Here is a 17648-nt window from a genome sequence, read left to right as displayed (position 1 = left end):
TTTAAATACATTGCACCTTTGTAGGAATCTTTGGGGTTTTTCTACCTTACTCATGAGGAAAATTGGGAGGCTAGTTTTCTTGCTAGGGAGGGGATTTCTTGCCCATCCTTGATGGTTGGAGTCCTTGGGGATAAATAACTTTTGCTATAATTTTGTATTACAAAGGGCTTTTTATGTTACATTAAAAATGTTGTCCATAAACATATATTAGTTGATCATCATCTAAGCCTTATCCCAATTAAATGGGGTTGCTACATGTATCCTGTTTCGCCATTCCTCTTTTTTTTTTTTTTTTTTTTTTGAGTTTAAAATAAGAGACTTTTGTAATGATTGGTGCTATGGAAGCATGTTCTCTTGAATTGCCTTCTCTTACTATCATTATAATTTCGTTAATAAAGATTTTGGTTGTTTGTATACAAAATCACTGATTCCACTTGGCTCGATTTAGAACTCATTGAGTTGGATGACACATAATCCCTTAGCCTAATTTAAGATGAGAGTCCACTACATGAATCGGGCCAAAGCCTAGGCATCTAACCCAAAATTTCTAGCCCCACGTGCATTCACTAAGGTGTCGTTTGGTAGCATGGATTTGGTGGCAATTGGTGTGGATTGCAAAAAGTTTTTGCATTTGGCAGTGTGTACGGTGGTGGTAAATGGATTCTAATTACCACAAATTCAATCCTTTTGAAATCACTGTGTGGAGGTGAAATCAATGTTGATTACCATGTATTCCACCAATGGTCATAAATTCGACCATTAGAGGTGATGATTGGGTGGGCTTGGGTGGCCCCCATTGTGATGTTTATGTGAAATCAACCTTGGTCACTAGGTCTATAAGCCCATGTTAGGCCCATGGCTTAAAAATCGTCCCATTGCTTGATTAACGTGGGCCATAGTAAGGGAAACAGTTGGCAAAGAGACGCCCACCCTTCGTTTTTTAGGGTCCATCGTGATGATTATATGAACTCCACTCCAACTGTTAGATGCCAAGCTAAAATTTAGGCCTTGGGACCAAATATCAAGCTCATTCATGATTCAAGTGGGCCACACTAAGGGAAATAGTTTGGAGGGTGAGCGGTGCCCCGTATACTATTTCCAATCATGTGGTCCACCCAAATCATAAATGGGGTTAAATTTTGGGTCTTGGGCCTAACATAGTGTGACGCACCTGGTGATCAGGGTGGATGTCACATAAACATCATGATGGGACACGTGTGAGAATTTTTTAGTTCTACATGTGGTTAATGCTGCTAAACTTTTGCATGAAAATCATCAGAAATCCACTTCAAGAAATTGTGTGCTCCACCGTGATGTTTAATTGAAATTCACCTTGATCATTAGGTGCGTCACCTAATTTTAGTCGTAGGGCCCAAAAATCAGCCCGATCCGTGATTCAAGCGGGCCATACAAAGGGAAACAATTGGGAGAGGGACACTCACCCTTGATTTTTACAAGGCCTACTAAGATGTTTATGAGAAATCCACTTTTGACGATTAGATGCGGCATCCCAAATTAGGTCTAGGGCTAAAAATTTAGGCTTTAATGTGATTTAGGTGGCCCGCACCGAAGGGAGCTGTTGGAGGAGAGATGTCCACCCTTGATTTTGTTAGGGCCCACCATTATGATTATAAGAAATTCACTCCAACCATTAGATGCCAAGCTAAAATTTATGCTTGGGGACAAAAGATAAGGCCCAAAAGTAATTTAGGTGGGCCATACAAAGGGAAACAATTTTGAGGGTGGTGTTGCCTTGTACACTATTTCCAATTGTGTGGTACACCGGAATCACGGATGTGGCTGAATTTTGGGCTTTGGGCCTAACATGGGGTTGGCACACCTAGTGGTAAGGGTGGATATCACATGAACATCATGGTGGGTTTGTGTGAGAATTCGTTGAATCCATCTAATGCCTGCTTTGAAAATGACTTGGTTTTAGTCCATCTGCCAAACACAAATTTTTTATTCCACTGGATTCCATCTACATGGTGCCAAACACAACTAAGGAGTAAGGATTCCAATTCATATGGATTTCATGGTAATTTTGATTTGAATTCTAATTCATACTAAATACAAGCTGCCAAATGACCCCTAAGAGTATTTATGATGTATGTTTTCTGGACTATGTTGCATGCATTCGAAAATAGAAATAAAAATGAAACTCTTACTTTTCTTGGGAAGGCTTTTTGTATGGCTCTGAAAGTGGTAATTTTTTTTTTTCTTGTAAATATATTGTATGAATTAGGACTCATGATTGTTGCAACCAATTTGTGGGAAATTGTTAACTGTAGCTATCAGGAGGTTGCTTGAAATTGGTATATACAAGCACCCATGTGCAACGAGTAGAATAACTGTTGTTTCCTGCAAATTTCCAATAGGAGTTGAGTCAAGGTATTCCATATTGGTAACGGTGGTTGTAACGGTCACCACCATTATTGAAACGGGCATCGGCCATAACGGCCGATACGGGGGCGTAACGACCATTACGACCTCGGTAACGGTTGAAAATTTTCTTTTGCCCAAAAAAAATTTGGAAAAATATCTAGAAAATTCATAATAATGTAAATATTCCAATTATGTATTCATTTTTTTTTTTTTTTTTTTGTTTTAAATGTGTTTATGGTAGTGTAACGGTCCACTCTTTGGTGAGTGTTGTATCAGATTGTCTACTGAATTTGTGAACATGATTATATGTCTCTAATGTTTACTTATCACAATCAAGCACTAGAACTAGAAATCAGAAAAAAAAAGGCATAAATACTATTTTTTTTTCAATTTTTTGGAAAAATAGCCCTCGGAGCTTCTATTTCCTCAAATCATTTCAATCTACGGTTTTAATCTTAAAAACTATAGTAAGAGTGGTCGAAATCTATTCTAAAATGATCTAGGAGAGTTTTTGGAATGAGAAAAGTGAAAAAATGAATTAAATAGAAAAAAGTGGTCATATTTTGACTGTTATGGGGGCAATGGTCATTATGCTCCATAACGGCTGATACGGCCCCAAAAAACTAACTGCCCCGTTTCACCGCTGTATCGCGTAATGGTCATGGTCGTTACCTATACGTATTGGCCTTTATGGGCGTATCGTAACAGATATGGAACACCTTGAGTTGAGTCATTCCTTTTTCTATTGTGAGAGATCCAACCCAAACTGGTTGAGTGATTCCTAGTTCATTGGCACCAATTCACCCAAGTTTGGGTTCATTTTCAACATTCTTCAACAGCAACAAACAGCCCAAACACCTCTGATTAGTTCTGAGAAGTTTTAAGAAGGCATAAGTGTCCGACTTCTTGGACCTTGTTCGCACCTTGTTTGTTGGAGAAACTTTTCAGCTGGTGAAGCTCTGTTGGTTGCCACGTTTTTAGTACTTCTGGTTAGAGAGTTATTTTTCTAATTTTTCTGTTCTTTCCACCAAGTCCACTTCCATCCTAGAAAAATTCAGGTCATTTTGATTATCAGGAAAAGAATTTATTAAAATTCCTAGGGTGCTAACTGTCTGAAAATAAGATTTTCTGGACAGTTTGTGAGTGTCCTAAAATCATTCGCATTTGAGCCTTTGCTTTTGTTTTATTTTTTTCTTCCATCTAAAACCAGGTTTTTTAAGGTTTCTTTTGGCTTTTAAATCGCCTCAATCGGAGTTGTAGCCAAGGAGCATTTTGGAGTGAGGGTATGTAAGCTGTCCCATTGCAGTCTTTTACCACCATATTTGGCTACATCACTGGACTGGTCCAAATCTGAGTCAAGTAGCTTTAAATCAAAACTGAAAGGATCCCCATTTCTCTAGAATAGGGTTATGGCGACAATTTTGTTCTTGAAATTGAGATGATTCATAATGAGCAATGATTCTATTTTTCTTGCTACTGTGAAGCTCAGATTATTTTATTGTCTAAAATCACAGAGAAAAATTCATATTAAATCTGAAGCAAGTACATCATCCTTACATTGTTTCCATCTATAGTCCAAGTCCAACCAGTTGGACTATAAGTTATGGTCCACCCAGCCAATAACTTCCAATCTTTCACATGTGTGTGACATCCAACCCATGTAATATGTTGGCCTTATCATGAGGATCACCTTGTAAAAAAATCTACTTATCGAATGCACCACACTTCTTTTTTGCTATTTATTAATGGCTAGAAATTTTTTTATATGGTGTGGCCCACCTGAAAAGTAGATAGATATGATTTTTGCATTAGATGATCCTCATGGTGGGACCAACCTATTGAAAGGGTTGGATGTCACTTGCAATTAGTAGGTTGCATTTTCTGGTTTCTCTTTCAATTGAATCCAAAGAAATGACCCGTTTTCAAATTATAGATGCCACCACATGGTATGGACTCATATCAAACAGTACAAGTTGGGTTTATTGAATGATTGTAACTACTTTTTTTTTTCCCCTTTTCTTTCAGTTATTGATGACACCTTGTGTAAGCAAAGACTTTGGGACATGAAATGCACAGGCCACCAGAACTTTTACATGTGCTCAATTCGGAAGGACTTCACAATTGATGCAACTTTCAAGGGAAATGCTTGTCGGTTCTTGAATCATAGCTGCAATCCTAACTGTAACTTGGAAAAATGGTTTGTGCATGTATTTCCTCCAATATTTCTCTTGTTTGTTCATGAGTTACAATAATCATAATAAGGTAGAATCTTGCAGCGTCTTTCTTGAAAGAGATATTGGTCCCTAAGTTTCAGGCATGATTCTCATTATTCTTTAGGGCCTGTTTGGATTCATAAAAAGTATGAGGAAGGAAATAGTGTTTCTTAGGAAACCTTATTTTCAAGAAACTGTGGGTAATGAAATATTGTTTTCCTTGTTTGTTTTTCAACAAGATTTTTGTAGAAATTTAGAATTTTTTTCAAGTTTGTTATTTGGCAAAACAAAAAAATTTCTTGAAAAAAATTTTGAGTAGTGATGTAGGACAATTAACCACTTGCTCTAAAAGCTCGAACTGTTAGAGTATGGTGAATTAATCCCTTTATCTCATTGCCCAGGCCCCACGTCTCATGGGTTAGGCCCTCGGTCGAACCCCCCTCGTGGGCCCCAAATCACATGGGTACCGCCTCACACGAGCCACCCGAGTCACATGAGTGGGGCCCGCATCTCACGAGCCACCTGCCTCATACAGGCCGCCCACCCCGAGTGTGCCCCTGCATCTCACAGGCCACCCCACTCGAGCCCGGTGTGAAAATGCCCTCGCATTAATCACCCCTGGTGAGGAGTCTCGAACATGAGACCTCCCGCTCTGATGCCAATTTGATGTAGGACAATTAACCACTTGCTCTAAAAGCTCGAACTGTTAGAGTATGACGAATTAATCCCTTTATCTCATTGCCCAGGCCCCATGTCTCATGGGTTAGGCCCTCGGTCGAACCCCCCTGGTGAGCCCCAAATCACATGGGTACTGCCTCACACGAGCGGGGCCCACATCTCACGAGCCACCTGCCTCACACAGGCCGCCCACCCCGAGTGTGCCCCTGCATCTCACAGGCCACCCACTCGAGCCCGGTGTGAAAATGCCCCTGCATTAAGTAGTCACTAGCATGTTCTAGATTAGCACATGTGGCACATGTGGCATACACGGCATATGTGGGCACTTTAAGCTAAATTGTGGCACATGTGGTGCGTGTGAGGTTCTTGAAGTTGTACAGTGGCACATGTTACACAAGACATACATGGGTACATTTGACATGTGGGCACCAAAGCTAGATGACGGCACTTGTGCAAATTGGCATGATTGACACATGCCATATGTGGAGAATTGAAGATGGACAATGGCATGTGCCATATTTGGAGGATTGAAGATGGACAATGGCATGTGTGACACATTGGCACATGGGGTGCCTTGCACATGCGGGGCACAAGTAGGATGAATGGTGGTACATGTAGCACAATAGCACATGTAAGGCACAAGAGAAGATGGATGGTGACACATGTGGTACATTAGCACATTCAGGGCTCTTTACATGTGGGGCACAAGATAAGATGGATGGTGGCACATGTGACATAGTGACACGTGTGAGGTATGACCGAAGATGGACAATTTCTCATTTGACACATGTGAGGCAATTGAATCTGGATAGAGGCACATTTGGGCTTTAACCCTTTAGAAACCCATTTTCCTTCCACTGTGGGAAAATGCATTTCTTAGAAGTGGATGTGGGAAAATAAATAAATTTATTTTCCAACAAATATAGAAAGTGGAAAAGATGTTTCCCACAATTTCCCACAAAGAAAGGCTTAACAAATAACAAAAAGTGAGTTTCATGGGAAACACTATTTCCTTTCCCATGCTTTCCATGAATCCAAACAGGCCCTTAGTAATTATACTTATTTTCTTTTTCTTGATCAAATATACTTGGTTGTTATTATTATTTTTCTATTGAAGGCAAGTTCATGGGGAGACACGTGTTGGTGTGTTTGCATCTCAGTCAATAGAAGCAGGGGAACCGTTAACATATGACTACAGGTGCATGAGAATTTCCCCTTCTTTTTTAACTATTATTCAAATTGTTTCCTTAATATTATCTAATTATTTATTGAATTGGATAAATGCACATTTTGATAATTGTTTAATGTCAAGGGTAGTTACTCGTAATTTTTTGTTAGAAGAAGTGTGCATCTGTTCAGTTTCAGTGTTATGATCCTCCTCTGCTTTGGCTTCATAATTTGTAGAAGATAATTACAATGATATGTCAGCTTTTTCACTTAGATTCGTGCATTTCGGGTCCAAGGTGGAGTGTTGCTGTGGCTCTCCAAACTGCCAAGGCTATCTCGGTAGGAAGGCAAAGTCTGATAAGATGAACTTGTGCTGGGGAAGCGAACACAAGAGATCAGCAGAGCTTGTGACACCAAGGAAATGATTCTTTTCATGCATATACATCGAGGCAGCCAACCAGATGAAAATGCCCTGCGCTCTTTGTTACTTTAGTTACTTGTGTATCTTGTTGCAGCAATAGTCATAACCATTGAGCTTTTATTTTATTTAAAAATTCTCATTTGTATTTTTCCAGCACTTCTTATTTTTCTTTCATGTCTGTAACATTTTCAAAATGTCTAAGGAACACTTGAGAATTTACTGAAATTCCCCTCTTTATTGTAAAACATGTTCTATTTGACAGAAATTTATATTACCCAAAAAAGAAATGATGTGAATTTCTATAGGAATGAAAAGAGTGGCTTTCTTTGGTATTTCAAGTCGTGAAAATTAGCAATTATTTTGCAGAATCTCTTCATAAAATTTGGATTGACCTTTTTGTGACACCTCATGATACTGTATGAATTCATAATCAGTACATGCTGCCCTCTTATCCCTCTGCATAGGATAACACTTAGCGTCCTCCTCCCATCTACACCTTACATGTGGATTCTTGCAAAATGATCCTAATCATATCAATGTTATCCTGCAAATGGACAGTTAAAAACAGATTAGGGCAGTGATGGTCCGTATTTAACAGGCAACAGTCCATTATCTAACAGGACTGTTCAACTGAGTATTTTTGGGCTGTAGATGATTCGTGGAGGATGGTTCAGACACAAATGTGTTCACATGCATTGTGGAGATGAAATGAATCAGAGAAATTGCATTTGATAAAAAATGACATCTTCACCTCTTTATCTTGCTTTAGCGATTATGATTTTCTCATAGGAATGTCAGGTACGATTGTAAGTGCATGGGACACCCCTGTGCATATAATCTTCAACCTTCTTTCTTGCCTGAGGATTGTGGCCCAAATCCAAACAAGCTTTTCCCATGTGGTGATGGCCCATCTAACAGATAGATATATCCTCTTTAAACTAAATTAATATACAAGAGGAACAATACTTGGTTGCTCACCCATTAGGTCGCAGATTATGCAACTATTAATGCCATTAGTTACCCAAATAACACTTCCTATTAATACTGCCATCCCATTTAAGTGTTTAGATTATTTTTGTGAAATTCCCCCACCGACTCGTTCTGAATTCACAACCATAAATTTCAGAAATGCTCTCACTCATTACAGAGATATCTATAGAGCTTTCTCTCATTTTTCATGGGAATGTCAATGGAGCAAATCTTTCTTTCTCAACTACATATTTCTTTAAAGGTTATCTGTTTTCCCTGTATGTTAAGATTGTCTGAATTTCACTATTGATTGTATAGGAAATCAATGAGATATCCATTTCATTAAGGTCATGCTTGTTCTTTTGCTGTTTGTGAAAGAAGGCATCCGTTTGACCATTTCCAAACTTATCCGCAGAACTTGCAAATGTGGATGTCACTCAAAGAAGGTTTTAAATTGATTTTCAAGACACCAAAGGCAGGTGGGCGACTGTTTGACCACCAACCAACATAACTACATTTCCACATGAATCCATGAATAATTGCCGTGCAAACCAAATGACAGTTTTTCTTGTAGAATCAAACATTTTCATTTCTGCCATTCTAGGTCTGTTTTCCGTATCCACATTTTGGCTTCAATGAATATAAACATGCCCAAAATATACACAGGAGCAATTATGGTCATTTTGCAAAACGAGATAAAGGGATGCAGGAAAAAAACAAGGTGCCCCTTTCTTTTTCACAACCATTTTTAGTTAAAGGTGCTAGGCGCACCTAGGAGTAACTGCCCCTAAAACGCCTAGGTGTGCCTTGGCATATGGCTGAATATTTTAGGAGCAACATTTTCAATTTATTTTATATGATATATGTTATATAGATACATATTGATTTAATATTTTAGCTCTAAAATTAATTTTAAACCAATAAATAAAACTAATATTGTTGGGAAGGAAAAGAGTTTCAAGAGGAGGGAGTGGGAACCAAGGTGAGAACCATTAATGGAGAGACTAAGTGAGTTCCCAGTTACTGCAGGCTTGCACCAAGGGTCGGCATTGAGCCCAAACCTTTTCGATTGGTTATGGACGAGTTAATGAGGCATTTGCAGGAAGAAGAGATCCCATGGTTTATGTTATTTGCAGAGACAAGATGAGGGAGGGTGTAAATACAAAGCAAGATTTATGGAGTCCTTTAGAATCTAAAGAATTTAAAATTAGTCAGACTAAAAGAGAGTATATAGAGTGCAATTTTAGTACCAATAGGAGTGAAAATAATAATGAATTAGTGAAGGTTGCTGACCAAGAAGATTCTCAAAATGATCACTTTTGATACCTTAGCTCAATAATCCATAAGTGGAGAGATTGAGAAGGATGTTGCCCATAGAATTCAAGCTAGATGGAAGAAATGGAGATGTGACCCAACCATGCTTTTTGCGACAGTGTTAGGCAGTTAAGAAACAACATGTTCATAGGATGTGTAGCTGAAGTAAGGATGTTGAGATGGATGAGTGATAAGACGAAGAAGGATAGAATTAGTGCATTAGTGCACATTCAACCCCTCCCTTTTGTTTGTTTGGTGCTCTGTGGGTGTACCGAATACAATGCCCCTACTTTTGTTTGTGCACCATCAACATCGTTCTCTCTCGGACTTTTAACGGGAATTGGTGCCATTAACAATTTGCGGTCAGAATGTTCTAAAGCCACCAAAAGAGCAATGGTTGAAATCTCAGCCACAGGAAGTGTGTATCCAAAAGAAGAGCAATGGTTATAATCCCAGCCACTAAATCATTCGTTAGTCATTTGAAGTGCCAATGATTCACTTCCCAAAAGTCATTGAAAGTGTCTGCTTACCTCATGCTGCTCATCGCTGATCAAATTTCATCAATAGAGAAGTTGACTTTTATTTTTTAATGAGCGTTCTTTTTACCTTTCAAATTCAAGTTATTCTTTCAACTACCTTGAGTTTGTGGAGGAAGGGGTATTAGAGTATAGGATATATATGTGCTGTAAATGATGTGCACGTGTAAATGTACAACATACTATAGATAGGTGTAATGATGGATTTGAGTGGAAACATGTCAATCTCTTAAAAATCTCTATAAATCTTCCACCTCTTCTTTGTAGTCATTCTCAATGAAATGACGCACAACAATTGTGTAAAGTGCAGTTCTTAAGACCTTAATAGTCATCTATCTCTTGTATGGCACTAATGGAAATTCAAATTGCTTTTAAGAAGTCCAATGCATTGTTTAAAACATTAATAGAAGAAAGAAATCGAGAAGAAAATCTCATGGATTTACAAAAAAAAAAAATCTAAGAAAATTTGGAGGTATTTTTCATAAATCAAAACTTTATATAAAGAAAAATAGAGAAGCTGTACTCGAAAAGGGGTTTATAAGACATCTTTCTACCCATAATGGGTGTCAAAATACACCCCCACCCCCCCACCCCCCCCCCAACAAACTGTTTTTTGAGGTACCCACAACCCAGGCACTATGCTAGGCTAGGCACACGACCTGGGATATTGCCTCACCTGGGGCCCAAAACGCCTAGGCTTCTGCCCCACATGCCTTTTCTAAATTGCCTACAATGCAAACAGCAAGCGAAGATCATGAAATACATTTTTATCTGTGCTAAATCCAAGACAATGATGGTTATTTCTCAAATTTCTACTAGTTATTCATTTAGGATTTTGCTTCAGTTTTAATTACACGATTCATCAAGAGATTGTCATCTCCACATAGATGAAGGGAATTTTTTTTTGTAGTGTGCTTTTGCTATCTTTTTTTATTGGTGACACAGAAAGATAACAGGAAATCACACTCAGAGAGTGTGCATATGCAGTCAATATGCTAAAACACAGAAGATGGAAGAGAAGGTGCATATTGCTCAAGAAGCAGAACTGTGACATTTGAAAGACCATTTGCCAAATAAGCTTTGCATTTAAAATTTAAGAATATACCATATGAACAACCGTAGTCTTCTATAATCACAACGATACTAGAAAGAATATCCAGTAATTTTACACTGCAGCTCCTGTGAGTAATGATGCACCCCATTCAAGTGTTTCACAAGCTCATAAATCCAAAAAGACACTGGCAAATAATCTCATCCAAATGGGTTTGTATATAAATCCATTGGCTCATAATCTCCTGTGCTTCCTAATGAAGTTGATCGTATTGAGGGAAACTAGACTTGCAAACGCATATGCTCCAGCCAAGAACACCGTCGCCAATGCCAAAAGTAGGACCTTCCACTGTCTTGCTGACGCCAGAACAGCCAATGCTGCAGAAGCAACAGACAATATGGAAAGCATGTTCTTCCAAGCTTGAAATGCTTTCACGGCATTTCTACATCCCTTGCAATGCACTATGTGGCGGAAGTAGCGGTTGGTGGGATTCAGAACATGCATGGTGCCAAATCCCCCCTTGGCAGGCATGGAAGCGGAAATCCCTGCGATCAGTCCTGCCGGGGTGTGCTCAACCACAGCAGGGTCTTTAGGTAGTGAGATAGTGTTTTGCCCAATATAGTAAGGCATTCCATGCCCTACCTTATCCATCCACTTCCGATACTCTGCAACCCAAGTGTCAGATGACCGTAGATTTAGGTACAAGCCCTTGGTGGGGACCTTCTCCTTCATTAGAACCTCGTTTTGGGATGCAAGGAATCCTTTATCTTGTTCGAGAACCTTACTTGCGTTCTGGTGGTAGTACCAACTAGGAACCAGCTTGAATAGAAAAGGTCTCGTCGAAGCTCCAAACCTCATGATAACCATGGACTTCCCTTGACCGGTTGGTCGACAAAGGAAGACTGATGAGAAGTATTGTTTCTCCCCGCTTTTGTCAATTTCTCCCTTGTATTGAAGAACACATGGTGCTTCGAATCGTAGGAAGCTCCGCAAGACCGGGTCTTTTGCACGACCCCAGAATCCTGCAAACCCCCTATTTGTATGCTCAGTTACCTTGAATGCTAATGGTTGGGCATCTTCCCTCTTGGCAGACCAATCTGTTCGATCATGTGAGATTGGGACATGGGCGGGGTCCATTAAATTCTCGAGGAGTATTGAGTGATCATATGGAAGCTCATGGATGGAAGATACAGCTTGAAACCCAGGCCTGGCGAAGTGCTCAAACCAGGGTAGCTTGTTGGCATCCGCCTTGTTCTTGTCTGCCATCCACACCCATACAACACCTTGAGAGTCCCTCACCTCGTAGGTTCTGACACAAGCAGAGTGTGGAATTCTTGCTCCCTTGGGAAGCTGTAGCCAAATAACAAAAATGAATTCATTGACGACTCCTGTACTTTCTTTCAAATTCATTTGTATTGAAATCAATTCAAATGTGGTATTGAAATGAAGTAGACCTGAGGTATCTTTACGCATTTACCATCCTCGTCAAATTGCCAACCATGGTATAGGCATTCCAATCTCCCATCAATCAGCTGACCTTCCGAGAGTTTTGCTAGCCTGCAGAAATAATCAGAAAAATCAAGATCTGAAGATGATTCTGTTTGGGAAACATCAAACATATTATCCGTTTTTGCTGCAGGAGATGCCATGTTCTAGTCCTCTGATTATAAGTCTATGACAAACCAAATTCAATTCCTTTTAACATAATCCTTAGTCCAAAAAAACAGTTTTTGCATCAACGAAATGAAGGAACAAAATGTGGTTGAACAAAACTGATTTGGATATTTAATAGGCTCTAAAATGGCAATAATTCCACCTAATGAAATATGACTTTACAAAACTCCAAACTGATTTGAGTATATGGATTTCAAGTTTGTATTCAAGTACCTGCATAGGAGCTGATCCACAGCCCTCTGCCAGCATGGTATTTTCCAGCCTTCAAATCATGTGTACATGGGACAGGAGTGTATGATGATTTGAGCTAGACATCCTGCAGGCTCTGCCATTGGTTGGACATTGATCAAAAGTTGATTTCAATGGACTATCCGAACCATATAATAAATGGACCTTTCTCACTAAACGCGAGGCATTGCAGGCTTTTGTCTTTAGGGGTCCATTTTTTAGGACACAGATCATAAGGTTATAATTGTCCAAATAGAGTGATTTTGTACCATGGCCCATTAGGTATTTGAATCAAATGAAGTGCTGGATCCATTCCCTCGAGGCACTGGATCTGATCCCACATTCCATATAGCAATGTAAAAAAATTGAAAATAAAATAATATTAGTAATAATAATTAAAAAAAAATCCATTTTGAGCAAATCAATTGTTATTGTGTGATAACAAAATCATTTTCACATGTTTACTCCCTTTTAATGTGTTATGGTCATAGAGTAAGGGTTTGTGCATGTGCACATCATCATATGGGGCAAGTTATATAGGGCTAAAGGGGTGAAAACAAATTAGGAGCATGTAAGGGAAAAATAAAAAGAAAGTGGGTAGAGAGAGCAAAGAAAATCAATTTCTTTGGGGTGTGATTTATCAAGTTCGAGTTTCTCTAAAGATTTCTCTTCTGTTCCTTCAAATTATAAAAGCCACAAGTGTGTTTCTTGACGGTAGATCGGATGCTTTCCGACAATGAAAAAGGAGATTGTATGGTTGTTTATGATGGCATTGGAGGTAGAAGTGGAGGTGATTCGGCATGTATGTTGGATTGGTGAGTGTTTAGTTTTGCTAAACCATGTTTTAATTTCTTCCTAAAGATAATTGATTCATTTGCTTGCTGCTTTGCCTGTGGATGTAGCCCGATGTGGCAAACCACATAATTTTTATGTCTTGGCATACGATTCTTGGCAGAGTTGGTGGTTGTCCAATGTGCACACAAGGTGTTTGTGGGTGTGCTTGAATTGGCTACTGGTTGTGCGCAGCAGTATTTGGCTGCTACATCAATGTAATTTCAAGTATATCAGCAATCAAATTTCATTGAATGCAAGATCAAATGAGTGATGGCCCCATTTCTATCTATACATCAAAGATCAGTAGATAAATTCGTTCCCACATCACACATCGGCCAATCCTAGCCATGTAATTTATGCCAATTTAACTTTTGCTCATCGCCTGAAAGAAAATGATGATGATCGGTGAAGAACATCTGATCATGTGGAACTTAGCCTATGACAGGAAATCAATGGTGCATGCATCGAACTTCAGCACATAATCTACACAAAAGCTCTAAAAAAACCCAAAATTGGAAAGATCAAAATCATGATTCTGTTACCTATGCGGGCAGCGATCTTCATAGCAACAGAGCAATCCATTCCCATCTCGATACAGCACTATCTGCTTGTCAAAGACGGTCAGGCCCAAAGGGGAGTCGTCTGGGACCTGTTCTGTCAAATACAGAGGATACCATTCCTCTCTCCAATCATATTCCACAACATCTCCTCCCTTACCTTCTTCATCCTCCTCAGGCACCAATACATTCTCGTCTACTTCTACAGATGCATCGAAGCCGATTCGAGCATTTGCAGAGCAGTTTCTCAGTACTCCCCCCCTTTTGGGTCTTTCTCTCTCTATTAGATTGAGTGGTTTTCTTCTTGTTTGAGTGTTAGAGAGAAAGATTGGAGAAGAGATGGAAATGGGTTTGGCAGAGAATGGGTTTTTCAGAAAGAGATTGGCTAGAGAAGGGTGTTGTAGTAATAATGCCATGTTTGGAGGGTGAACGAGAGAAAGAAGAGTTTATAAGAAATAGCCGTTAGGCAGAAAAGCTTGGAAAGTTTATTAGTCCTACACGCAACAATACACGCAGCACACGTGCCAACCTGGAAAGTATGCAATAAATCAGGACGGTACACAAGAGTGACCCAGCTTTGATGATAAACTTTAGAGAAAAAACATTTCTTGTCCACTCGTTAGAGGGCGAATCATGCGCCTTGAATATGGACCGTTGAAATGTTTTCAAAGCCATCAATTCTCTTCATATGGTGCTGGTCAACCTGATGAGTGGACCAGCCTGATTTTTTCAGTATGGTTATCCCGTGGTGGGCCCAACCTATCCCACTTTTCATATGTCCAACTCAGTTGCGAAGTTGGCTCTGGTGCTGTGTATAGACTTGCACATGGAATGAGTGCATTTGGAGCCGGAAGCGACTACGTACTGAGCAACTCAGTACTGTATAGCGTACTGAGTAAACTCTATGGGGCCCTTCATGATGTCTGTGTCTTATCCACGCCGTCCATACATTTTATGAGATCATTTTTGGGTATAAATCCAAAACGGAAGTATATCCAAATCTCAAATGGACCACACCAACGGGAAACAATTTGAATTGAATGTCTAATTTTGGAAACTTCTTGGGGCCACAGAAGTTTTGGATCAAGCTGATATTTGTGTTTTCCTTTCATCCATGTATGTGTGATCTTTTTGAACAGGTTGGATGACAAATAAACATCATCGTGGGCCCTAGGAAGGTTTCAACGGTGGATGCCATTATTCCATTGTTTTCCATTTGAGCTTTGGATATACTTCAATTTCCGGCTCATGCCCTAAAATGAGCTGGAAAAGCGTATGGACGGGGTGGATAAGGCAATACATCCACAGTGGGCCCCACAGGGTTTCCATATTACGCTTTAGAGTACTGCAAACTCCGTACCAATCCGCTTCCTGAGGAGCCGGCGTTCCTCAGGTTTGTAATCTACTACTAGCCACTCCTGACCACATATCTGGGAGCGGATTAGGTGCGGCCCTGGCCTCACCTAGGACGGTACGTCCCTTACCGAGTGGCCCACATTGATCTATTTATTATATATCCATGCCGTCCATCCGTTTTTTCAGACCATTTTAGCATATGATCCGAAAAAATGAAACAGATCCAAATCTCAAGTGGACCATACTCTAGGAAACAGTTGTGATCGACCATTAAAAGCTTATCATGGCAACGAAAATCTTGGATCAAGTTGATATTAGTTTTTACCCTTCATCCAATTTTTTGTGACCTTATCAACAGGTTGGATGGAAAATAAACATTAAGGAAACATTAGGGTGGCCCTAGGAAATTTTTAATGGTGAGGCATTCAATCACCATTGTTTCCTATAGTATGGTCCACCTGAGATTTGGATCTGCTTCATTTTTGTGTTCATAACCTAAAATGATATGTCAAATAGGATGGACGGCATGGATATAGGATAAATACTTCAAGATAGGCCCAACGGTAAGGGCCGCACCTAATTTGCTGCACTGAGCGTTGCAGCCACAGATCAGTTGAAATTATTGGGAGAGCTCCAAGTACGTGATGTGTTGTGCACCTGCAATCATAAGTCCTCTGGTAATGCAGTTATTATCTAGTGCATTGAGTGTGGGCCACCTCTTTTGATCCCAAAATTATTTCATGTCTGAACGTTTCACACGTGTAATACATAAAAACCAAGCACAAGGTAGATCAAATATCAAGATTGGAAAGTTGAAAATGATTCATTATATCATATTATAGTTTTTATGAATAATTTGAATTGAATTATCTTCTCCCAGTAGGGTGCTATATATAAATATAATTACATCTCATATAAAAGAAAAAAATCCTATTATAAAGGAAACTAAATATTCTTATATTTACAATGACTAATTATAGAATTAATCACATCTTATATAATCAATCACACCTCATATACAACTCATGCAGACATTCCCCCTCAAGTTGGAGCATAGATATCTATCATGCCAAACTCGTCAATTATATCATGGAACACCTTTCCTGAAACTGCTTTCGTGAGTATATCGCTAACTGGTTTTCAGATTGAACAAATGGAAACTGTATAATCTTTTGATCGAGTTTCTCTTTGATGAAATGACGATCAACTTTAACATGTTTGGTGTGGTCATGTCGTACAGGATTCTGTGAAATCTCAATGGCTGCCTTATTATCACAATGGAGATTCATAGGTTTTGCATATTCAATTCCCAAATCTTTTAGTACACTTTTAAGCCACAACAATTCGCATACACCATGGGCCATACCTCGAAATTCGGCTTCTGCACTTGATCTTGCTATAACCTTCTGCTTCTTGCTTCTCCAAGTGACAAGATTACCTTCCACAAAGTTAAAATAGCCAGGCGTGTACCTTCTGTTGGTTTGATCACCTGCCCAATCAGAATTCGTATATCCTTCAATGTTAGAGACACTGTTTTTGGAGAACAACAAACCTTTGCCTGGTGCACTCTTCAAATATCTTAAGATTCGATATACCGCTTTCATATGCTCTTCACTTGGTGCATGTATGAACTGGCTTATGACGCTCACTGCATAAGCTATATCCGGCCTCATGTGAGACAAATAGATTAATCTCCCAACCAACCTCTGATAACCACCCTTGTCTGTTGGAGCTTGATCTGGAAAAACTCTGAGTTTATGATTCATTTTTATGGGCGTTTATGCTGGTTTGCAAGCGAATATTCCAGTTTCAATTAAAAGATCTAGCACATATTTTCGTTGTGAAAGGAAAATCCCGTGTTTCGATCTTGCAACCTCAATCCCCAAGAAATATTTAAGTTGCCTGAGATCCTTCATTTCGAATTTAGCAGCCAAATACTCCTGTAATGCTTTCATTTCACATGGGTCATTTCCCGTCAAGACCATATCATCGACATACACGATTAAAACTGTTACCTTTCTTTCTTTGTGTTTTATAAACAAAGTATGTTCTGAATTACTTTGTTTATAACTGAATGCCTTCATTGTAGAAGAGAACCTCCAAAACTATGCTCTAGGTGACTGTTTCAGCCTGTACAATGACTTCTTTAATTTACAAACTTCACTTCTACACGAGGAACTACGTTTGACTCCGGGTGGCAACTCTATGTAGACATCTTCCTTTAAATCTCCATTGAGGAAAGCATTTTTTACATCAAATTGTTGT

At 39.3% G+C, this 17648-nt stretch overlaps 3 protein-coding genes across 4 annotated transcripts in view; 1 reads left to right on the top strand and 2 right to left on the bottom strand.

The window, feature by feature from the left end:
- The window catches only part of LOC131217090 (histone-lysine N-methyltransferase ASHR3-like), a 35219-nt gene extending 28023 nt beyond the window's left edge, over positions 1-7196 (top strand). For both annotated transcript variants that reach the window (XM_058211837.1, XM_058211836.1), the window contains 3 exons: positions 4411-4582; positions 6394-6474; positions 6718-7196. In XM_058211837.1, coding sequence (XP_058067820.1) covers positions 4411-4582; positions 6394-6474; positions 6718-6868 — 404 coding nt within the window. In that variant the 3' untranslated portion in view covers positions 6869-7196. The remainder of the gene's footprint in view (positions 1-4410; positions 4583-6393; positions 6475-6717) is intronic.
- Positions 7197-10934: 3738 nt separating this feature from the next.
- LOC131217091 (protein TIC 55, chloroplastic-like) lies at positions 10935-14443 on the bottom strand. The gene is made up of 3 exons (XM_058211838.1): positions 14013-14443; positions 12189-12291; positions 10935-12084 (listed from the first exon to the last, which is right to left on the bottom strand). The coding sequence occupies exons 1-3, from the start codon at positions 14441-14443 to the stop codon at positions 10969-10971; spliced, it is 1650 nt and encodes a 549-aa protein (XP_058067821.1). The 3' UTR covers positions 10935-10968.
- Positions 14444-16424: 1981 nt separating this feature from the next.
- On the bottom strand, positions 16425-17149 carry LOC131217624 (secreted RxLR effector protein 161-like). The gene is made up of 2 exons (XM_058212565.1): positions 16750-17149; positions 16425-16516 (listed from the first exon to the last, which is right to left on the bottom strand). The coding sequence occupies exons 1-2, from the start codon at positions 17147-17149 to the stop codon at positions 16425-16427; spliced, it is 492 nt and encodes a 163-aa protein (XP_058068548.1).
- Positions 17150-17648: the final 499 nt, after the last annotated feature.

This window comes from Magnolia sinica, chromosome 10 (assembly GCF_029962835.1).
Source record: "Magnolia sinica isolate HGM2019 chromosome 10, MsV1, whole genome shotgun sequence".
Lineage (NCBI taxonomy): Eukaryota > Viridiplantae > Streptophyta > Magnoliopsida > Magnoliales > Magnoliaceae > Magnolia > Magnolia sinica.
Note: the sequence above shows the minus strand (reverse complement) of the source record. Positions and strands in the feature narration are given on the sequence as shown.

Excerpts from the sequence above, each read along its gene's own strand:
- LOC131217624 (XM_058212565.1), bottom strand. The coding sequence starts at position 17,149 with ATGAATCATAAACTCAGAGTTTTTCCAGATCAAGCTCCAACAGACAAG. Across the intron at positions 16,517-16,749 it reads TGCAGAAGCCGAATTTCGAG|TTAGCGATATACTCACGAAA; the intron begins GTATGGCCCATG and ends TCTGAAAACCAG.
- LOC131217091 (XM_058211838.1), bottom strand. The coding sequence starts at position 14,443 with ATGGCATTATTACTACAACACCCTTCTCTAGCCAATCTCTTTCTGAAA. Across the intron at positions 12,292-14,012 it reads GAAGATCGCTGCCCGCATAG|GCTAGCAAAACTCTCGGAAG; the intron begins GTAACAGAATCA and ends TTATTTCTGCAG. Across the intron at positions 12,085-12,188 it reads AATGCGTAAAGATACCTCAG|CTTCCCAAGGGAGCAAGAAT; the intron begins GTCTACTTCATT and ends ATTTGGCTACAG.